The sequence below is a fragment of the Engystomops pustulosus genome, chromosome 2 (assembly GCF_040894005.1).
Source record: "Engystomops pustulosus chromosome 2, aEngPut4.maternal, whole genome shotgun sequence".
Taxonomy (NCBI): Eukaryota; Metazoa; Chordata; class Amphibia; order Anura; family Leptodactylidae; genus Engystomops; species Engystomops pustulosus.
The window spans coordinates 12,221,722-12,245,871 of NC_092412.1; the positions used below are offsets into that span (position 1 = coordinate 12,221,722).

A 24,150-nucleotide genomic window follows, 5' to 3' on the forward strand; every position below is an offset into this window, starting at 1 on the left:
GTCTTCAAATCCCCCTTCCTGCGACCCAGTGCACTAAGAGGGTTCGGCCACTTTGTAAAAATGGGCGCAAACTCCGCCAGTTCCCATCTGTAGACCAGATTGGGAATGGAAGAGCTTTTTGTTCTGGTCTCCACAGGAACTATACGGAGACTATATAGTAAATGTAGCGGCCGGGCCTTCACACTCTCCACCTGGTGGTGTGCGGGTCACAGAAGCCAGAAAACTGGTGGGAAGAAGGAGATTCATAATGAATATCCCGCTGTATGTTTAGGAACATTATGGAGGCCATGTCTACCCCTCCTCTCACATAACATTACAGAATCTTTTGGGGTTTAACATAAAATCAAAAACATCAGTGATGAAGCAGCACTCCAAATGCAAGATGGGTTTATTCCGCTGAAAGCACAAAGTTTTACCCTCTCAATGAAAACATTTTCATGCCTAGAAAATGCCTCTTGCCACACAACTACCCCCCTATTCCCCACACAGGCGGCCCCGCTCCCCGCTCCCTACACAGCCAGCAGCCCCATATCAATCTTATACAGGGTAGTGCCTGTACAATGTATCATGCTGCAGCTCATGTGATGTCATTGCAGGTCCTTCACCCAGGAGGATGCACCCGAATTAAATCTACAGATCCGCTCAAAGCCACAGGAGCCGGTGTCTATGTCATCTCCATCTCCTCCCCTGGATGTGACCTCTCCCTGCAATGTATAAGGGAAGAATAACCCACAAGATACATGAAAGGCTCTTACCCTCCTCTGTCACTGATGAGGGGATTTCCTCTCCGCTCCTCCTTCCACCACAACTTTCCTGGAAAGATCCAACATGAAGGACCTGAGAAAACAAGGAAATGTATCCAGAGATTCTCTTATATCCAAGTGATGGACAGAAACCTCCAGAACCAGGAACTAAGGGGAATAATCTCCTGCAGGAGGAGACGGGATCCACATTCATCCCAATATTTTACACATCAACATCAATGTTCCGGTTATATTACTGCATAACCCGATGTGACCCGATCCTGAGGTGGAGACTCATGGACACCAGGGAGAAGATTATCCAGTTCTCCTGCTCTGGACTAGAAGTTACAGGTCACAGGATTTTATCCCAACCTTTTACAAAGCTAGAAATAATTTGTAGCCAGAACCTAAAACAGTTTCCATCAACATCATCCCATAGACCCTCCACCCACTGCTGCTGGAGAAGGTCAGTAGCTCTATTACATCCATCTATAGCAGTGGTGGCGAACCTATGGCACTGGTGCCAGAGATGGCACTCGGAGGCCTCTCTGTGGGCACCAGGGCTGTCTCCCAGGCACAGAGTTTACCAGACATGGCATCTTCCTGCATCCTGTGCTGCTTGGTCCTGTCCCAAGAGTGAAAATGTGTGTACAGGGTCGGATTTGAGCTTAAAAATTTTGGTAGCAATAAGTTTGTTACTGCCTAAATTGCCGTGTTAGCACTTTGGAAAAAGCTATTTTTTTTGGGTCCCATTTTGGGCACTCGATCTCTAAAAGGTTTGGCATCACTGATCTATAGAGGATTTACAGGAATCTCAGCTCCATCTACCTGATGATCCAGTGGGATGTTCTCCTCCGGTTCCTCTTTAACAACATGGAAATACTGAGGACTGGGACATCTCTCTGGTTCCTCTTTAATATCTCGGGAATCTCCAGGACTGGGACATCTCTCTGGTTCCTGTGTAATATCTCGGGAATCTCCAGGACTGGGACATCTCTCTGGTTCCTCTTTAATATCTCGGGAATCTCCAGGACTGGGACATCTCTCTGGTTCCTCTTTGATATCTCGGGAACCTCCAGGACTGGGACATCTCTCTGGTTCCTGTGTAATATCTCGGGAATCTCCAGGACTGGGACATCTCTCTGGTGGATTTCTCTGACTGGATCCATCTATAGGAAATATACACAGTGACTGATACATTGTCTATATGTGATGATGAGATGATGGAGGAGGTGACCTCACACCTGCTCTGTCCTCTATAATCAGGAAGGTCTCCTCTTACCTGGTGATGTGAGGGGCTGGTGGTCCTCCATCATGATGTCCTTGTACTGGTCCTTGTGTCCTTCTATATACTCCCACTCCTCCATGGAGAAATAGACAGTGACGTCCTGACACCTTATAGGAACCTGACACCCACAATGACACAGTCATCACCCAGACCCCTCCCTTGTGTTATTGTACAATGTCCCAGCATTCCCGGCAGCACTCACCTCTCCGCTCAGCAGCTCAGTGATCCTGGAGGTAAGTTCTAGGATCTTCTGCTCATGTATCAGTGAATGAGGTGGAGGCTCGGTGATGGGGCTCTGGGTCCATCCTCCTGACACACGGGGGGTCACACACTCACCAGACGACTTCTTCACTACTGTGTAATCCTGTGTATGGGGAGACACTGATCACTACATAGATCCTAAGAATCCTTCACCTCTCCAGTCATTTCCCGCTGTTATTCCTAGAGATAAGAGCCGTGTCCTGGGAGACTCTCACCTCTCCGGTTATCAAGGAGATCATCTCCAGGGTGAGCTCCAGGATCCTGGCCGCCATCTGCTCTCTGTCCTTCTCCCGGATCCCTGGTGGATCATTGATGGAAAGGATCATCTTTAGGAGAAACCTCTGGGAGTCCTGGATCTATAGAACCTGAGGAAACATGACAAGAACTAAGAGCAAACTCTATATCAGTGATGGCGAACCTATGGCACGGGTGCCAGAGGTGGCACTCGGAGCACTCCTTGTGGGCACCCAGGCCATTACCCCAGCAAAGAGTTTCCAGACAGGACTCAAAACTCCTAATGTACCTGGCCACCCAGGGCATGCTGTGACCAGTGCTATTTTAAAGTTACACATGCTTAGCAGCCTTGGACTATAGGAGGAGCAAGGAGGTGCAGACAAGGCTGCTTAATTATTGCAGCTCCTGCTCTGCACCCCACATTTTTTCCTGTTCAGGGGGCCCTGGAAGGAATCTACAATGATAATCTGAATTTCTCCTCTTTCTTGAAACTGTTTTTGTGTCCTCAGGATGCTGATACAATTAAAGGCCTTGACAAAACAGGTGGCAACATGTTACCACTTAAATTGAAATGTTGGCACTTTGCATTTAAATAAGTAGGTTTGGTTCTAGTTTGGGCACTCGCATACCTCCCAACATTTGGGAAAAGGAAAGAGGGACAAAATGGCGGCACGCGTAGCGTGCCGCGGCGAACCCCCTAAGCCACACCCCCAATCACTCCCTGGCCACGCCCCAAATTTTAGCCATATTAAAAATAATAAAAATCATAATTTAAAAAAAAAAAAAAAAAATATTATCCTCCTTGGGATTTGAACCCAGAACCTGCAGTGTCCATGTACAATAATAACACAGCGCCTCAACCCACTGAGCTATAACCTCAGTGATCAACAAGGTGGAGAATTTTGGTAACTAAGAACTATATACTGCCTTGGTATATAGGGAGGGATCTTCTCAGATTATTGTAATTATTGAGACTATTATTATTATTATTATTATTATTATTATTGAGATGATTATTATTATTTTTACCATTATTAATAATCATCTCCATAATAATAAAATTTATAATAAAATCCGTGACAATATCATAGCTGCCCGTGACGCGGGGCAGGGGTACGAAAAACGGGAAAGTCCCGTCAAAATCGGGACGGTTGGGAGCTATGCACTCGGGCTCTAAAAGGTTCGCCATCACTGCTCTATATGAAGCAATTGTGTCCATGACATGTGTGATGTGACAGATGGGGATTCTCCAGACACTGGAGGGGAGGTCACTGGACTGAGGGAGGGGTGATGGCGCTGGACTGTGCTGCTCCTCACTAATAGCACATACATGGAGAAGAATATTATAAGTAATTGATGGAATATAATGAGATGTAGAAGGAGTTTCCTACTTGGGGAGGAGCCATAGTTTGTGTCGGATGGAAGCCACAAAGGGATGACGTGTGACACAATAGCAGCGCAGACACTTTGTAATTACCTGTGCAGATGTTTTAGACTAGAAGAACGTGCACAAAACCCCACAGTATATGTACCTCCATGTGTCTAGAGAAAAGTGGAAGAAAGTAATTTATAGTGGAGCTCCTGGAGCATGCTGGGAGTTGTAGTCCCTCCATATAGTGTGTGTGCTCCTGGAGCATGCTGGGAGTCGAGTCCCTCCATATAGTCTGTGTGCTCCTAGAGCATGCTGGAAGTTGTAGTCCCTCCATATAGTGTGTGCACCTGGAGCATGCTGGGAGTTGTAGTCCCTCCATTTAGTGTCTGCGCTCCTGGGGCATGCTGGGAGTTGTAGTCCTTCCATATAGTGTGTGCGCTCCTGGAGCATGCTGGGAGTTGTATTCCCTCCATATAGTGTGTGCACCTGGAGCATGCTGGGAGTTGTAGTCCCTCCATATAGTGTCTGCGCTCCTGGGGCATGCTGGGAGTTGTAGTCCTTCCATTGTGAATTTCCCCACTGTGGGACTAATAAAGGATTATCTTATATAGTGTGTGCGCTCCTGGAGCATGCTGGGAGTTGTGGTCCCTCTGATCACTTACCTATTCTTTCATCAGTGCAGGACACTGAAGGGGCGGGGCCTCCTGGGTGTACATGTGTGTAGAGATGTGGATGAAGGACCTGTGATGATGTCACAGATCATGTGATCAGTGTAGGCGGGGCGCTGAGGGCGAGGGGCCGCTTTCTGCTGCTCAGTATGGGAGATAACGCTATTATACATGATAGCACATCCAGGCCTCATGCACACGGCCGTGCGGTCACTTGTACTGGTGGAGGAGGAATGAGCGCTCCTCACCTCGGTAACAGCTCCTGTACAGTGAGACATAGGCTCCAAGTTTTATCAAAACTGAGAAACACTGCCCTGTGTGTAGTTTACCTCAGGAATGTGCAGATAATTGTACACTGATGCTTGGTCTTCAGTTATCTCCCCCTGCTATGGGCCAGCACCGTGTATACACAGCGAGTGACACAATTCTGCTGAGTGGTTATAATAAATGTGCCGCACGGTCCGACTTGTCAGGATCTCAGGTAGTGGATCCTCTGTACCACCGTGAGCCGACACCTGGGACTGGAGTCTAATGTGGAACCTGGCTTTCACCAGAGCCCGCCACAAAGCGCAATGGAATTGCTGCAGCGTGGTACCACTAGGTCGCTCCACAGGGAACAGAACCGGGGTCACCACGGGAAATCAGCAGACAGGCACTAGGCTGAGGCACATAGGACATCCAGAGGGGAATGCTGGGAGAGGCCGGCACCAATTAGTGGTGCGCTGGCCCTTTAAACTTTCAAGCATCAGGCTGCTAGTAGCAGTGCATGGAGAGGTAAGGCAGCAGAGCGGGAGCCGGGGCTGGAGAGGGACACGGGTGTGAGAGGTGGGTCGCAAGAAGCACCCGTGACATGACGAAGCACTAACTCAATCCCTTTATGTGCACATTTTTAATGTCTTGTCGACAGCCGCGACACAAAACTAGTGTGGACACTTTATAGATATATGTACAAGATCCAAAGCTGTTCTATCCAGTTCAAAGTTAGACAGAGAACAGGTGCAGCAAGAATAATATACAGTATTTGGGCCATTGTGTGGTCAGATCACTACCCCTCATACATGTTACATACAACATACATGAGCAGCCCCACACATCACACACATAGTCGCAATGTCCAGCATGAGACAGATGGCAGCCAGGATCCTGGAACTCACCCTGAAGATTGTCTCCTTGATTACCAGGGAGGTGAGAGTCTCCCAGGACACGGCTCTTATCTCGAGGAATAACACAAGGAAATGACTGAAGAGGTGAAGGATTCTTAGGATGTGATACAAGAGGCTCTGGCTGTGTAATGCTGGAAGCCACCACCTGTCTCCAATGCTCTGAGTGAAGGAGGTTGTTGGCCCCGTCTCCAATGCTCTGAGGGAAGGAGGTTGTTGGTCCCGTCTCCAATGCTCTGAGGGAAGGAGGTTGTTGGTCCCGTCTCCAATGCTTTGAGGGAAGGAGGTTGTTGGCCCCGTCTCCAATTCTTTGAGGGAAGGAGGTTGTTGGCCCCGTCTCCAATGCACTGAGGGAAGGAGGTTGTTGGCCCAGTCTCCAATGCTCTGAGGGAAGGAGGTTGCTGGCCCAGTCTCCAATGCTCTGAGGGAAGGAGGTAGTTGGCCTCGTCTCCAATGCTCTGAGGGAAGGAGGTTGTTGGCCCCATCTCCAATGCTCTGAGGGAAGGAGGTTGTTGGCCCCGTCTCCAATGCTCTGAGGGAAGGAGGTTATTGGCCCTGTCTCCAATGCTCTGAGGGAAGGAGGTTGTTGGCCCAGTCTCCAATGCTCTGTGGGAAGGAGGTTGTTGGCCCAGTCTCCAATGCTCTGAGGGAAGGAGGTAGTTGGCCTCGTCTCCAATGCTCTGAGGGCAGTAGGTTGTTGCCGCAGACTTCAATGCTTTGAGGGAAGGAGGTTGCTAGCCCGTCTCCAATGCTCTGAGGGAAGGAGGTTGTTGGCCCCGTCTCCAATGCTCTGAGGGAAGGAGGTTGTTGACCCTGTCTCCAATGCTCTGAGGGAAGGAGGTTGTTGGCCCCATCTCCAATACTCTGTGGGAAGGAGGTTGTTGACCCTGTCTCCAATGCTCTGAGGTAAGGAGGTTGTTGGCCCAGTCTCCAATGCTCTGAGGGAAGGAGGTTGTTGGCCCAGTCTCCAATGCTCTGAGGGAAGGAGGTTGTTGGCCCCGTCTCCAATGTTCTGAGGGCAAGAGGTTGTTGGCCCAGTCTCCAATGCTCTGATGGAAGGAGGTTTTTGGCCCAGTCTCAAATGCTCTGAGGGAAGGAGGTTGTTGGCCCAGTCTCCAATGCTCTGAGGGAAAGAGGTTGTTGGCCCCGTCTCTAATTCTCTGAAGGAAGGAGCTTGTAGACCCCATCACTAATGCTTTGAGGGAAGGAGGTTGATGGTCCCATCTCTTCTCTCGTGATTATGCTGCAGTCGTAAACCTCTTACTGAAAGTAAGAGGTTTCCACTTTCATTGCCTCACAGTCGGGACGGTGATCTTGTGGTTCTACTGATCTCTTCTTCTTCAAAACACGGCGAGAAAAGTTTATATGAAAAAGGTATATTTTGGTCTAATCTGACCACATGACCTTCTCCCCTCGATCATCCAGGTGGTAAATGGTGAACTTTAATTGGCCTGCATTATAATCTGTCATGAGCAGAGGGACCTCATGTACCCTGTGTGACGGGTGCTCCTGTGACCCATATACCATGTCGCAGGAACAGCCATGTGCCCCCGGAGCCAGCCTACTCACCTTCCCTGGCTCCAACGTCAGTCTCTGCGGTCCCCTTGCTTTGGTGTGCGTGTCCCTGTCTCCTAGGGCACGCGTGCAACGGCTTGGCAAGATTTAAAAGGCCAGGGTGCTGATAATTTGATGGCACTGGTTGGCCGCTTGGCCTGATAAATTTCCAGCCCCTTCCTGTATCCCCAGCCGGATCTTTGTGCCTCGTCCCTTGGAGAAAGCTTGTCTTCTGTGTTCCCTGCGATTATTGTGATTTCCCGTTGTGACCTCGATTCCTGTTCCTGACTCTAATTCCTTGCCCCCTGCCCTGACCTCCTGCTATGACCCTGCCTTGGCCACCACCGAGGACAAAGTGGTGCCTGTGGAGCGACCTGGTGGTATTATGCAGCAGCAAGTCCAACCCGCTTTGAGGCGGGCTCTGGTGAAAACTGGGTGCCACTTCCGCTCCCTGGTGTCAGCTTACAACATCGTCCGTGGTGGTTCAGTGGGTGCACTAACCCTTACCTGTGACAGTAAGATCTGACCATGGATCCCGCCAAGGTTCCACTACCTGAACTCGCTGATCTTTCCACCATTGTGGCCCAGCAATCTCAGCAGGAAAGGTCTAAGGTGGCATTAATACTAAGTCTGCTCTCCGGGAAAGCGTTGGCATGGGCCACCCCCCTCTGGGACAGTGTGTCGTCTGCAGAAACCGCCCTGCTGAATCTTCGCTAGGGGGACTTGTCTGTTGATGACTACTCGGTTCAGTTCCGCACTTTAACATCCGAGCTCTCGTTGAATGAAGCAGCTTCAGTCGCCACGTATAAAAAATAACTGTCTGGTCAAATCAAATATGCTCTGTCTGCACAGGACTTGCCGTCTTCCCTGAGTGGTCTGATCTCCCTGGCTACTCAGATCGAAATCCGCTTCTCTGAGTGCCTGGAGATGCAATGTGTAGAACAAGCACAACCCCGGACCCGAAGTCTACCCAGCTTGGCTCCAGCCTTCCAAAGACCACCTCTGCCGCCCTCTGTGTCTGCTGATGAGGAACCCATGAAGGTGGATAAAGCTTGTCTGACACCTCAATAGCAGGAGAACAGGAGAACTTTTGCCTTTATTGTGCCAGCCTGGAACACTTTCTTGAGGCTTGTTCAGTCCGTCCTCAGCGTCTGGGAAAAGCACGCACCTAGGGTTCTTGGGAGGAGCGTCCCAAGGTAAGAACAAAGCTTCTCCACGACTGAACTTGTCTGTTCTACTCAGCTCCAGGACAGGTACTCATTTTCAAACCTTTACCTTCCTGGATTGTGGATGCTGCCCTGGTCCCCCAGTATCACCTTCCTGTGGCCGGCTTGGGAAGCCTCTGGCTATCTCCTCCATCAGTGGGCATGTTCCCAATGATCCAGTCTATTTTCACACCGAGCTTCTGTCTCTGCAAGTTGGGGCTATGCACAAGGAGAGACTGTCATTTTATGTGCTTCCCAGATCTACGTCTGCCGTTCTGTTGGGTCTTCCGTGGTTGCAGCTACATGCTTCAGTGCTCGACTGGCAGACTGGGGGAGATTCTTCGCTGGGGTCCAGAGTGCCAGTCTCGATGTCTCATGACTCTCCGGCCAGTGTCCACCTTGTCTGCTTCGGTATCCTATCCTCCAAGCCTCTAGTGGATCTTCCCGCTGCTTATATGGACTTTGCCGATGTGTTCTCGGAGAAACAAGTGAAGATTCTGCCACCACACTGTCCCTACGACTGTCCTATAGAGCCGCTGCCGGGTACGTCTCCACCACTAGGTCGGGTATACCCATTGACCATACCCGAAACCATGGCTATGTCAGCCATATAACAAGGAGAATCTGCAGAAAGCATTGATACACAAGTCTTGGTCTCCTGCCGGTGCAGCATTTTTTTTTTTTTGGCCAAGAAAGATGGTTCTCTCCGCCCCTGCATAGACTATTATGGGCTTAATAAAGTTACCGTGAAGAACCGCTACCCACTACCGTTAATCACGGAACTCTTTGACCGCCTCCATGGAGCTAAGGTCTTCAGTAAGTTAGACCTTCGGGGGGCATATAACCTCATCCGCATCCATGAAGGGCATGAATGGAAGACTGCCTTTAACACTCAAGATGGGCATTTAGAGTATCTGGTCATGCCCTTTGGACTCTGCAATGCGCCTGCTGTGTTTGAAGAATTTGTGATATGGAGTGAGGAAAAAAGGGGAACCAACAGCAGGGCTGCTCACCTTTTTGCCACTTGGGTATAGGCGAAATATCCCGCACAGGGGATCCAGTCGTACACTACAAGTTCCTGGTGTTCAGGTTTCAACATCTTGGCTCTAATTGTACTAGTGTTGCTGCCTCTGGTATTAAGATAAAAGCCGGAACCCCAAAAAATATCACGGTGGTCCAGAGGAATGAACAAACGGAAGAGAAAAATATATCTATATAACCAGAATGGGTGGGGCTGACTAAGTATCTTTTCTATCTTTTACTGGAGTGTCTACATCAATGATGCATCAATTGACTCTTCTCCAAAGAAATTATAAAATTGCTTTATTCATAAGAGGTAATAAAATTTACCATCACTAATGCTTTGAGGGAAGGAGGTTGATGGTCCCATCTCTTCTCTCGTGATTATGCTGCAGTCGTAAACCTCTTACTGAAAGTAAGAGGTTTCCACTTTCATTGCCTCACAGTCGGGACGGTGATCTTGTGGTTCTACTGATCTCTTCTTCTTCAAAACACGGCGAGAAAAGTTTATATGAAAAAGGTATATTTTGGTCTAATCTGACCACATGACCTTCTCCCCTCGATCATCCAGGTGGTAAATGGTGAACTTTAATTGGCCTGCATTATAATCTGTCATGAGCAGAGGGACCTCATGTACCCTGTGTGACGGGTGCTCCTGTGACCCATATACCATGTCGCAGGAACAGCCATGTGCCCCCGGAGCCAGCCTACTCACCTTCCCTGGCTCCAACGTCAGTCTCTGCGGTCCCCTTGCTTTGGTGTGCGTGTCCCTGTCTCCTAGGGCACGCGTGCAACGGCTTGGCAAGATTTAAAAGGCCAGGGTGCTGATAATTTGATGGCACTGGTTGGCCGCTTGGCCTAATAAATTTCCAGCCCCTTCCTGTATCCCCAGCCGGATCTTTGTGCCTCGTCCCTTGGAGAAAGCTTGTCTTCTGTGTTCCCTGCGATTATTGTGATTTCCCGTTGTGACCTCGATTCCTGTTCCTGACTCTAATTCCTTGCCCCCTGCCCTGACCTCCTGCTATGACCCTGCCTTGGCCACCACCGAGGACAAAGTGGTGCCTGTGGAGCGACCTGGTGGTATTATGCAGCAGCAAGTCCAACCCGCTTTGAGGCGGGCTCTGGTGAAAACTGGGTGCCACTTCCGCTCCCTGGTGTCAGCTTACAACATCGTCCGTGGTGGTTCAGTGGGTGCACTAACCCTTACCTGTGACAGTAAGATCTGACCATGGATCCCGCCAAGGTTCCACTACCTGAACTCGCTGATCTTTCCACCATTGTGGCCCAGCAATCTCAGCAGGAAAGGTCTAAGGTGGCATTAATACTAAGTCTGCTCTCCGGGAAAGCGTTGGCATGGGCCACCCCCCTCTGGGACAGTGTGTCGTCTGCAGAAACCGCCCTGCTGAATCTTCGCTAGGGGGACTTGTCTGTTGATGACTACTCGGTTCAGTTCCGCACTTTAACATCCGAGCTCTCGTTGAATGAAGCAGCTTCAGTCGCCACGTATAAAAAATAACTGTCTGGTCAAATCAAATATGCTCTGTCTGCACAGGACTTGCCGTCTTCCCTGAGTGGTCTGATCTCCCTGGCTACTCAGATCGAAATCCGCTTCTCTGAGTGCCTGGAGATGCAATGTGTAGAACAAGCACAACCCCGGACCCGAAGTCTTGGTCTCCTGCCGGTGCAGCATTTTTTTTTTTTTTTTTTTGGCCAAGAAAGATGGTTCTCTCCGCCCCTGCATAGACTATTATGGGCTTAATAAAGTTACCGTGAAGAACCGCTACCCACTACCGTTAATCACGGAACTCTTTGACCGCCTCCATGGAGCTAAGGTCTTCAGTAAGTTAGACCTTCGGGGGGCATATAACCTCATCCGCATCCATGAAGGGCATGAATGGAAGACTGCCTTTAACACTCAAGATGGGCATTTAGAGTATCTGGTCATGCCCTTTGGACTCTGCAATGCGCCTGCTGTGTTTGAAGAATTTGTGATATGGAGTGAGGAAAAAAGGGGAACCAACAGCAGGGCTGCTCACCTTTTTGCCACTTGGGTATAGGCGAAATATCCCGCACAGGGGATCCAGTCGTACACTACAAGTTCCTGGTGTTCAGGTTTCAACATCTTGGCTCTAATTGTACTAGTGTTGCTGCCTCTGGTATTAAGATAAAAGCCGGAACCCCAAAAAATATCACGGTGGTCCAGAGGAATGAACAAACGGAAGAGAAAAATATATCTATATAACCAGAATGGGTGGGGCTGACTAAGTATCTTTTCTATCTTTTACTGGAGTGTCTACATCAATGATGCATCAATTGACTCTTCTCCAAAGAAATTATAAAATTGCTTTATTCATAAGAGGTAATAAAATTTCCAAAATGATAAAATGAAGTAACTTACAATTTGTGTCCGTTTTTTTTTGAGAAAGGGGCAGGACCCTGAAACGCGTCACAAGGACATGACTAATTTCACTGAATTGTAAGTTACTTCATTTTATCATTTTGGAAATTTTATTACCTTTTATGAATAAAGCAATTTTATAATTTCTTTGAAGAAGAGTCAATTGATGCATCATTGATGTAGACACTCCAGTAAAAGATAGAAAAGATACTTAGAGTCAGCGCCACCCATTCTGGTTATATAGATATATTTTTCTCTTCCGTTTGTCCGATTCTTTGCCACCTACCTTGACCTCCTGCTATGTCCCCAACTCTGATCCCATGCTGTCCGTCCTGACGTCTTGTCTCACGATTCTGTACCTCGCCTTGGTCACCACCGCGGACAAAGTCCTGGTGGTACCACGCCGCACGTCCATTACCCCTGTCCCATGTCACCCTGCAGGATTTTAATCCATGAAAACATAGCATGTCACTTCAGATAATTGAAACTGCATGAAACTTTAACTCTCTCTTTACTAACCCATCCTATGTCCTCCTCCTGTCTGTTATCCAGAGACCAAGCTCCAGGCTTCTCTACAGTCCCACTGACCTTGGAATTTGTATATAAGATGGCGGCTGATGACTGGTTCAAGCAGCAGCATCTTTATTATATTATTCTGTTCCTTTATAAATAATGGCTGGACCTTTATACAAGCTCTTATACCTCTTGTGTCACCCCCTCATCCTCATAGACTGTAAGCTCTTGTGTCTCCCCTCATCCTCATAGAGTGTAAGCTCTAGTGTTAGCACCCCAAAATGTACAATCCATAAAAATATAATAACGGTTATTCCAAGTGTTTAAAGTGATCAAAAGGTTGTACAGTCCTCAAAATGGTAGCAATGAAAACGTCATCTCCTCTTGCAAAAAATGACACCTCCCCCAGCTCCGTACAAGGCTGTTTCGATGTGGTTGTGAGGCATTTGGCTAGGGTCAGGGAGTAAGAACTCATTGATGTGTAGATGAAACACTCTTTGTGATCTATTGCCTGTCAAGATCAGTGGTAGTGGATCCTCTGTACCACCACGGACAATGACATAAGCCGACACCTGGGACTGGAGTCAAAGTGGCATGCGGTTTTCACCAGAGCCCATGACAAAGCAGGTTCGACTTGTTGCGGCGTGGTACCACCACGTAATTCCACAGATGCGACTTTGTCCGCGGTGGCGGCCAAGACAAAGTACAGAATCGTCATGCAAACCACAGGATCGGCGTGGGGGACGAAGCCGAAGGTCAGGACAGGCAGCATGAGATCAGAGTCCATAACGGAACTGGGGTCACAACTGGAATTCGGAAACACAGCAAAACACATGGAACAGCTTTCTCTGAGCACTGGGCACAAAGATCCGGTGGGGAATGCTGGGAGTGGCTGGCTTTTAACAGTTTCCTGGAAATGGCCAGCACCAATTAGAAGTGCGCTGGCCCTTTATATCCTTGAGTGCCAGCGAGCACGCGCCCTAAGCGGCCGGGACCCGCATGTCGAGCTGCCGGAGCACGTGGACAGGTAAGGCACAGAGGGGAGTCAGGGCCGTGGGGAGGCAGCGAGGGGCACGGGTGTGCCCGCGACCCACGTTCCATGACATTTGCCCCTTCTCTATGTCTATACTTCATATAGAGAGCCCACTCACGACTGTCAAAGTTTATTCAAGTCTCGAATTCGCTGGCACAAACATTTGGAGGGCACTAGTGGTAGTAAAACAGGAGGAGAAACCCAACACTGACATCATATTGGAAAATATACCCCTTGGAGAATTGAGGTGTAATATGTGCATTACGTATGATCAAATTCGGCCGCATAAAAGGAAAAACGTGCAACATTTTGCCAAAATGTAATGATAAAAGATGAAACAACCCCCAAAGATCTGTACAACAGATCCCCACATATGGTTATACAATGTTGTATGGGCACGCAGTAGGACTCAGAAGGCACAATTTGCCTTTAGAAGGTGAAATTTGTAAAAGTTATCCACATAGAGGTGGTAACCCTAATCCAGCAGTGGATGCACCAGATGCGAAACTATTTTCCTGTCACTACTAGGACCGGGGGGCATTCTGGGAGTCAATTGGTGTCCTATCCCTCATAAACTCTAAATCCTTGGTACTCTCACACAGTGTATACATTAATTCTTAATTCTGTACCTTGTTGGGAAAGTACTGGTGAAAATATGCGTAGGGACTCGTCTACAGAGAGATGATTTTCTGGGGTGTATGAGGATTGGCCTAATATTATATAGACATTAGAAATGATTAAAAACTCTTCTAAATTGGACCGGTCTCCGGGTTTCAATGCTCTTTCCAAAAAACCCATACAATAAAACATTTCTTGGGCAATCCTTCTGCTATAGTTAATTGTCAAACACGGAGGGAGGTTGTGGGAGGGGCCAATGTAACCTCTCAATTTCCTGTCCCTACAGCAGGTCGGGGAGCAACCTCCAGAGGCCATTATGGTGGAGTTTTGAAAACGGAATTACTGGTTATTAGAATTCTTTAATTTTATTGTGGTTTTGCTGCACCTTTTCATTCTACCTTACGTTCTCACAGCCTTTTAAAATCAGATAAAAATCAGATTCAACATTACCTATAGCAGTCACCTAAGAAACCATTTGATGTGCGATGTACATATACACAGGCCATAGATGCTCCCTTGATCTATAAAGCAATGTTGGCGCTGTATAACAATTTATCATATACTGCAGACATAAGAAGTCATCCTAAAAAAAATTCAACAATAAATCTCTAGACTGGTAATGTTCATAGTGTAAGAAATGTTAACACGGTTCCTCTCCTGTGTGAGTTCTCTGATGTGTAAAAAGCTTGTCTTTCCTGCTAAAACATTTCCCACATTTTAGACATGAAAATGGCTTCTCCCCTGTGTGAGTTCTCTGATGTCTTATAAGACATGCTTTCTCCCTAAAACATTTCTCACATTCAGGGCATGAAAATGGCTTCTCTGCTGTGTGAGTTCTCCAGTGTTTAGAAAAATGTGAAGCATTGCTGAAACATTTTCCACATTCAGTACATGAATATGAATTTTCCCCTGTGTGAATTTTCTCATGTTGAACAAGGTGCGATTTGCGGATAAAACATTTTCCACATTCAAGACATAAAAATGGCTTCTCCCCTGAGTGAGTTCTCTGATGTCTTAGAAGACTCGATTTCTCTGCGAAACATTTCTCACATTCAGGGCATGAAAATGGTTTCTCTTCGTTGTGAATTCTCTGATGTTTAACAAGACTTGAAGAATGAATGAAACATTTTCCACATTCATTGCATAAAAATGACTTCTCCCCTGTGTGAATTTTTTGATGTTTAACAAGACGTGAATTACGGACAAAAGATTTCCCACATTCAGAACATGAAAATGGCTTCTCTCCTGTGTGACTTCTCTGATGTGAAACAAGACTTGAATGATGAATGAAACATTTTCCACATTCAGTACATGAAAATGGCTTCTTCCCTGAGTGATTTTTCTCATGTATAACAAGATGTGATTTCCTGATAAAACATTTCCCACATTCAGGACATGAAAATGGCTTCACTCCTGTGTGAATTTTCTTGTGTCTAATGAAACTTGAACGATCGCTAAAACATTTTCCGCATTCAGTACATGAAAATGGTTTCTCTCCTGTGTGAGTTCTCTGGTGTTGAACAACATATTGTTTCTGTGTAAAACATTTCCCACATTCAGGACATGAAAATGGCTTCTCCCCTGTGTGAGTTCTCCGGTGATTAGCAAGTCTTGAATTATCACTGAACCATTTGCCACATTCAGAGCACGTAAATTCTCCTGTGTGAATTTTCTCATGTGCAACAAGATGCGATTTCTTGGTAAAAGATTTTCCACATTCAGGACATGAAAATAGCTTTTCTGGTGAGTGAGTTTTCACATGTTCATCAAGACTTGATTTATGGGTGAAGCTTTTCTCACATTTCAGACATGAAAAAATCTTTTCCATTGAGTGACTTTGAAGATGAATGAGAAGATTTGATTTCCAAAAAAAACATTTCCCACATTCTGAACATGAAAATGGCTTCTCCCCTGTGTGAATTATTTGATGTCTAAAAAGCTTATCTTTCCTGCTAAAACATTTTCCACATCCAGGACATGAAAATGGCTTCTCTCCTGTGTGAGTTCTCCTGTGTCTGTCAAGACTTCTCTTATCGCTCAAACATTTCCCACATTCAGTACATGAGAATGGCTTCTCCCCTGTGTGAGTTCTCTCATGTTTAACAAGAGATGATTTCCTAATAAAACATTTTCCACATTTCAGACATGAAAACTTCCTCTTCTCTCCATGATTTCCCTCCTCTGTGGAAAGATGTGACTGATTATTTTCTACTTCACCACAAGGAGATGAGGGGGGACGTCCATGGGAACCTCTTGTACTTTCATCTCCTGGAAAATATAACCAAGAAATCAGTATCGGAAGTTTCCTTTTCCCCAGTTACAAGCAGAAATAAAAAGACTTTTCCGTAACATACAGTCATCTATGGATAAAATGGTAAAATCATAAATATTGTAAATATAAACCATTGACATATAATTAGATTAACGCATTATGATGTGCACCCTGATGTGTAAAGGATGCATGAAGAGAACTCACATGCTGAGCCCTCTTCATACATAGCAGACCCTCCTGATCTTTGGTTGGATCATTGCTCCCTTTATCACAATTTTGCAACTAATAAAAAAAACTTTTTTAAAAAAGTGATCATAACATGGTACAGTCCCACAAATGGTAGCAGTATAAATGTCAAGGGGGTGCCTTCGGCCACGGGTCTTTTGACCTAGCTCTCCCTCTTCCCACTTGGGTTTGTTTGACTAGCAACTTTGATTTAGGCTCTACTCTGTTCTTACCCCATGGGACCACCCTTGTCATCGGTTTTTCACTGTTTTTTTTGACTGACCCATTTCAGTCCTGTCACGGATTTTGTGCAATACTGTTACCTTACTCATTCTGGGCATTTGGATCTGATTTCTCTTTATATCTTCTCAGGACAGTGGTCAGGTATAGTTTACAGGGCTCTAGCCGCATTTTATCATTGTGAGGGTATTGCATCCACATATATTTTTTTTGTGTAGACCTGTGGCCGTGTGTGGGTCTTGCTTACCTTATCTTGACCCACCTTGTTGTGTTCATGTGTTTTCGTACACTTTTAAATGTTTTTAACCATGTATGTAGGATCTTCTTTGCTTATGAATTGTAATAAAGTTTGACCTTCTAGCCTTTACACACTTGCTTTTTCTTCTCTGTTTTGGTTTAGCAGTGTAAATGTCATTACATGTACTGCAAAATACTGACATTTTATAGAGGTCCATCAATAACAGGTGTGTAAATGTTATTTAGATGTAAAAAAAAAAAGGCATCTAGACCCTTCTTGAAGCGCTCTGCTGTTCCTGCTGTGAGCAGCTCCTGAGCTCGCCTATTCCATAGACTGACAGTTCTTATAAGTAGAGAAGCCTCTGGTGATTAAACCTCAGTTAAGGAGCAGAGTTGTTGTGCAATTTACTGCAGATTCCTCTCAGGTCCGATAGCGGCACAATGTTGCTCCCTCAGTCCTGAGGGTTTAGGTTTAAGAGCATCAGGGTTCAGGAGAAGCTCCACAACAATGTCCTTGAATTTCATATCCAAATACCTAACAGTTACTCAACCTGTGCTCCGCTGACAGCAATGGAGAGAGAATGAGCTGATGTTGGAAGCAAACATCACATGGTAGCTGAGGACAACAGAAACACACAGGGAACCACAAGTGGCCCAGTGCGGCCCCGGTATTGTATCCTACAATCTGCGCAGGTTACAAGGTATACAACACACAGGCTCGTGAGATTTAGATCTGCCAGTAGTACTCGAGGTGACGTTAGTGCTCCGGTTTGTACGTTTACATGAAATACATCTCGTATGTCCACATCTAAATGAATTCTTGTTTCTTTGCTCCCGGTATTCCCAGAGAACAGGTTTCTGGTTGTCCTAGTGGGCTTGTTTCTCTTCTTTCCAACCTTTAGATGGCACATTGGGAGGAGATACCTGTACCACCACACCAATGCCTTTGCCGGTTTCATTGAATGGTATAGTAGATGTATTCCATCCTGTCCACTTTTGGAGAGACTGGGGACATGGTGGGATAAATGACTCCAGCCATTGGTAATGAGACTTGTTGTATCTTCGTCCCTCATGCGCTGCCATACATCTATTCCACAATTAGATTGTATGGCAGTGACATATCATCTGAACCCTTACAGGACTCAGCCCCATTTGGTTTTTTGCGTTTGTTTTTTACTCCCCTCATTCCAAAGCTACGTTTACATAGATGTGTGGGGGCTTGCTATTTGCGGGACACTTTGTACTTTTAAGTGGCACCATTTAATATTCCATGCAATGCAATGAAAAGCTGGAAAAAAATTCCAAGCGTGGAAAAATTGACCAACCCCCCCCCCCCACCACCACATTTGCTGCATATTCACATGGGCTCTGTTTTTACGGCTCTCATTTTAAAAAATGAAAATGCTTTGCACAAAAAATATTTGCCATTTTGCCAAATTCTGAGGCTAATAACTTTTTGACACTTTGGTGTAGGGACCTGTGTAAGGTGTCATTTTGTTTGCGGTACGAGCTGGTGTATTAATTTATATCAATTTGGGACATATATGACGGTTTGATCATTTTTTATTCAAATATTTATGAATGGAAAAATTAAAAAGTGGCGATTCGGACAATGGGACACTATTTTCCGTTATTTTTATATGTGTTCTAGAGAAATGGGGGAAGATTTAAACTTTTTTTTTTTTTACCATTTTTTTTTACTATTTTTCGGGTCCTCTAGGGTACTCTAACCCTGAAGAGTCTGATTGCTCATACTATATACTGCAATACTACTGTATTGGAGTATATAGCAATTTTACTTATGGTCTCTAATAGCCTGCCATTTGCAGGTTACTGTAGATCATTATACATGGCAAGCCTACAAGTCTCAAAGAGACTGTAGGCTGTCATGGCGCCCGATCGCCACCCTCCAATGACATCACAGTGAGTGGCAATCCGCCATCCAAGATTGGGGCGTCCATAGGCAGCAATGTTAGGTCCCGCGGTTGGGTTTGACTGATCGGTGCCAGTACCAAGCGCGGCAGTGACCGGCGAGCTGTATTATGCAGCTGACCCCGCTAAGGAGGGAGACAGCTCAGCCCGTGAGTTCTCTCCATACACACCCCACAGCACCAGGAATTTACAGTACATCCTGGTGTGCAAAAGCGTTAAGAGATATAGGGGGAGATTTGTCATAAGTTTCTGAGGTAAAACTGTTCTGTTTGCCCATGGAAACCAATCAGAGCTCTGATAGCTCAACTACAACACTTCTGCTCTAAGAGACTTCTGAAGAATGTCCATTATAGTCTTTATGATCCTAATCTCCAAGATTATATTGTGTTTGTACAGTTATCTTCTGTTGCAGAATAACTTTTATGTTTGATGAGGTTTTCTTTTTACAGGTTTCTGGTTGTCTTATGGGGGCTCGGTTCTCTCCTTCCCTTGCCAAACTTTACATGGCATTTTGGGAGGAGAGATAACTCTACCACCACACCAATGCCTTTGCCGATTTCATTGAATGGTATGGTAGATATATCAATGACCTCCTCCTGGTGTGTCGTTGATTTTACTTCAGTTTCTTTTACTTCTCCAGTCAACAACAAAACCTTTATAATATTTAGGCATAAGAATTGTGCGTCTACATTTGTTGTATATCTTGTAGAATGCACCATGTGCAAAGTCCAATATGGGAGTTGCACGTTTAGAAAATTACCGGTGCCAATCCCAAGACTTTATCTAGCACTGGTGTTTCTAAACACTTCCATGACACACACTCTGGTAATGTGTCCTCAATGAGGGCACTGGCTAATGATCATGTTCCTGGTGGGAAAAGAGGTGGTGATAGAGTTAAAATAAGAACCCAGTTTTTTAGGTCTGCAACGTATTACCTATCTTTCTCCTGGTGTGATCACCCATTTTAATGTTTCTTCAATAAAGTTTTGCTACTTTTAAAAGTTTGTGCCTGATGCCGATGGCATTTCCATTTATGCACATGTCCCCGGACCAGACCAGGATCCTGGCCATCTTGGCATTTTGTTGATTTGAGCTATAGACCATCACGGGTGAGCTGACACTTTCATATTTCTTGTTTTTTGCATAACTACTATAATACTGCCCCCTATGTACAGGAATATAACTACTATAATACTGCCCCCTATGTACAAGAATATAACTACTATAATACCGCCCCCTATGTACAAGAATATAACTACTATAATACTGCCCCCTATGTACAAGAATATAACTACTATAATACTGCCCCCTATGTACAAGAATATAACTACTATAATACTGCCCCCTATGTACAAGAATATAACTACTATAATACTGCCCCCTATGTACAGGAATATAACTACTATACTGCTCCTATGTACAAGAATATAACTACTATAATACTGCCCCCTATGTACAGGAATATAACTACTATAATACTGCCCCTATGTACAAGAATATAACTACTATAATACTGCCCCCTATGTACAAGAATATAACTACTATAATACTGCCCCCTATGTACAAGAATATAACTACTATAATACTGCCCCCTATGTACAAGAATATAACTACTATAATACTGCCCCCTATGTACAGGGATATAACTACTATAATACTGCCCCCTATGTACAGGAATATAACTACTATAATACTGCCCCCTATGTACAGGGATATAACTACTATAATACTGCCCCCTATGTACAGGGATATAACTACTATAATACTGCCCCCTATGTACAAGAATATAACTACTATAATACTGCCGCCTATGTACAGGAATATAACTACTATAATACTGCCCCCTATGTACAAGAATATAACTACTATAATACTGCCCCCTATGTACAGGAATATAACTACTATAATACTGCCCCCTATGTACAAGAATATAACTACTATAATACTGCCCCCTATGTACAAGAATATAACTACTATAATACTGCCCCCTATGTACAGGAATATAACTACTATAATACTGCCCCCTATGTACAAGAATATAACTACTATAATACTGCCGCCTATGTACAAGAATATAACTACTATAATACTGCCCCCTATGTACAGGGATATAACTACTATAATACTGCCTCCTATGTACAGGGATATAACTACTATAATACTGCCCCCTATGTACAATAATATAACTACTACAATACTGCCCCCTATGTACAAGAATATAACTACTATAATACTGCCCCCTATGTACAAGAATATAACTACTATAATACTGCCCCCTATGTACAAGAATATAACTACTATAATACTGCCCCCTATGTACAGGAATATAACTACTATAATACTGCCCCCTATGTACAGGAATATAACTACTATAATACTGCCCCCTATGTACAAGAATATAACTACTATATTACTGCCCCCTATGTACAAGAATATAACTACTATAATACTGCAAATGTACAAATCCGCTCAAAGCCACATGAGCCGGTGTCTATGTCATCTCCATCTCCTCCCCTGGATGTGACCTCTCCCTGCAATGTATAAGGGAAGAATAACCCACAAGATACATGAAAGGCTCTTACCCTCCTCTGTCACTGATGAGGGGATTTCCTCTCCGCTCCTCCTTCCACCACAACTTTCCTGGAAAGATCCAACATGAAGGACATGAGAAAACAAGGAAATGTCTCCAGAGATTCTCTTATATCCAAGTGATGGACAGAAACCTCCAGAACCAGGAACTAAGGGGGAATAATCTCCTGCAGGAGGAGACGGGATCCACATTCATCCAAATATTTTACACATCAGCATCAATGTTCCGGTTATATTACTGCATAACCCGATGTGACCCGATCCTGAGGTGGAGACTCATGGACACCGGGGAGAAGATTATTCACTTCTCCTTCTCTGGACTAGAAGTTACAGGTCACAGGATTTTATCACAACCTTTTATAAAGCTAGAAACCATTTGTAGCCACAACCTAAAACAGTTTCCATCAACATCTCCCCATAGACCCTCCACCCACTGCCGCTGGAGAAGGTAAGTAGCTTCATTACATCCATCTATAGGGATTTACAGGAACCTCAGCTCCACCTACCTGATGATCCAGTGGGATGTATTCTTCTGGCTCCATTTTAATAATATGCAAATATAGAGGACTGTGACATCTCTCTGGTTCCTGTGTAATATCCCGGGAATCTCCAGGACTGGGACATCTCTCTGGTTCCTCTTTGATATCCCGGGAATCTCCAGGACTGGGACATCTCTCTGGTTCCTGTGTAATATCTCGGGAATCTCCAGGACTGGGACGTCTCTCTGGATCCTGTGTAATATCTTGGGAATCTCCAGGACGGGGACATCTCTCTGGTTCCTGTGTAATATCTCGGGAATCTCCAGGACTGGGACATCTCTCTGGTTCCTGTGTAATATCCCGGGAATCTCCAGGACGGGGACATCTCTCTGGTTCCTGTGTAATATCCCGGGAATCTTCAGGACTGGGACATCTCTCTGGTTCCTGTGTAATATCCCGGGAATCTCCAGGACTGGGACATCTCTCTGGTTCCTGTGTAATATCCCGGGAATCTCCAGGACTGGGACATCTCTCTGGTGGATTTCTCTGACTGGATCCATCTATAGGAAATATACACAGTGACTGATACATTGTCTATATGTGATGATGAGATGATGGAGGAGGTGACCTCACACCTGCTCTGTCCTCTATAATCAGGAAGGTCTCCTCTTACCTGGTGATGTGAGGGGCTGGTGGTCCTCCATCATGATGTCCTTGTACTGGTCCTTGTGTCCTTCTATATACTCCCACTCCTCCATGGAGAAATAGACAGTGACGTCCTGACACCTTATAGGAACCTGACACCCACAATGACACAGTCATCACCCAGACCCCTCCCTTGTGTTATTGTACAATGTCCCAGCATTCCCGGCAGCGCTCACCTCTCCGCTCAGCAGCTCAGTGATCCTGGAGGTAAGTTCTAGAATCTTCTGCTCATGTATCAGTGAATGAGGTGGAGGCTCGGTGATGGGGCTCTGGGTCCATCCTCCTGACACACGGGGGGTCACACACTCACCAGACGACTTCTTCACTACTGTGTAATCCTGTGTATGGGGAGACACTGATCACTACATAGATCCTAAGAATCCTTCACCTCTCCAGTCATTTCCCGCTGTTATTCCTAGAGATAAGAGCCGTGTCCTGGGAGACTCTCACCTCTCCGGTTATCAAGGAGATCATCTCCAGGGTGAGCTCCAGGATCCTGGCCGCCATCTGCTCTCTGTCCTTCTCCCGGATCCCTGGTGGATCATTGATGGAAAGGATCATCTTTAGGAGAAACCTCTGGGAGTCCTGGATCTATAGAACCTGAGGAAACATGACAAGAACTAAGAGCAAACTCTATATGAAGCAATTTTGCTTGTATATATGAACCGAGGCTACTATGGAGACGGATCGCCGCTCCCCGATGCCATCTTTTTGAGGCTGCCGGCAGCGATCACTGTGATAACAGGGTGTTACCGGTAAGTCTTTGCTGCAATATTTTTTTTCATTAAAATAAAAACCCCCTGGTTAAACATTTTGTTAAAAAAAAAAAAATATATATATATATATATCAGTCTACAGCACACATGTATCCAAAAAAAACAATCCTAACTAACTCTAGCCCTGCTAGTCCTATATATTGCATTATCCCTAGATATTCTGCATTATACATGGGACGCTCGGCCACCACAGAGGGAATATTGGGGTAACAGCAGTGGGCACTGGCACAGTGGGGGTGATAAGTGTAATTGGCAGATCAGAGCTGGTCACTTCCCTCAGAAGCAGTGCAGTGATCAGCGCTGATCTCACAATACATAAGCTGAGGGACAGGGAGTACAAACCTCCTAGTACAGAGATGGGTGTTCATGTGGGGGAATCCAACCTCAAAGGACCAAAGTCAGGACTGAGTTTAGGGTGTGATCCATGGGCAACAAAATGCAAAACAGAAGCTTAGAAATAGGTCTGTGCATTTTTTGTTAACCTGTTAGTGCTCTGCTTTGATGTATCGGACGCTGAGTTCATGCTGACTCAGCTCAAGATCTGAGCCAAGCTGGCATCAGGATACACAGGGTGCTTGCTGTAACTGACAGCTGACACCCCAGTGTAACACCCGAGGTCGGAGTGGTC

General features: G+C 45.6%; 3 protein-coding genes across 3 annotated transcripts in view; all 3 read right to left on the reverse strand.

The window, feature by feature from the left end:
• LOC140119760 (uncharacterized) overlaps positions 1–24,150 on the reverse strand; it is a 215,424-nt gene that overhangs the window by 61,354 nt on the left and 129,920 nt on the right. The gene's annotated exons all lie outside the window — the stretch shown is intronic.
• LOC140119873 (uncharacterized) lies at positions 670–22,914 on the reverse strand. The gene is made up of 2 exons (XM_072139302.1): positions 22,069–22,914; positions 670–837 (listed from the first exon to the last, which is right to left on the reverse strand). The coding sequence occupies exons 1-2, from the start codon at positions 22,630–22,632 to the stop codon at positions 670–672; spliced, it is 732 nt and encodes a 243-aa protein (XP_071995403.1). The 5' UTR covers positions 22,633–22,914.
• Positions 13,008–16,027, reverse strand: LOC140119849 (uncharacterized). Its single transcript, XM_072139272.1, has one exon. The coding sequence runs from the start codon at positions 15,893–15,895 to the stop codon at positions 14,708–14,710; it is 1,188 nt and encodes a 395-aa protein (XP_071995373.1). The 5' UTR covers positions 15,896–16,027; the 3' UTR covers positions 13,008–14,707.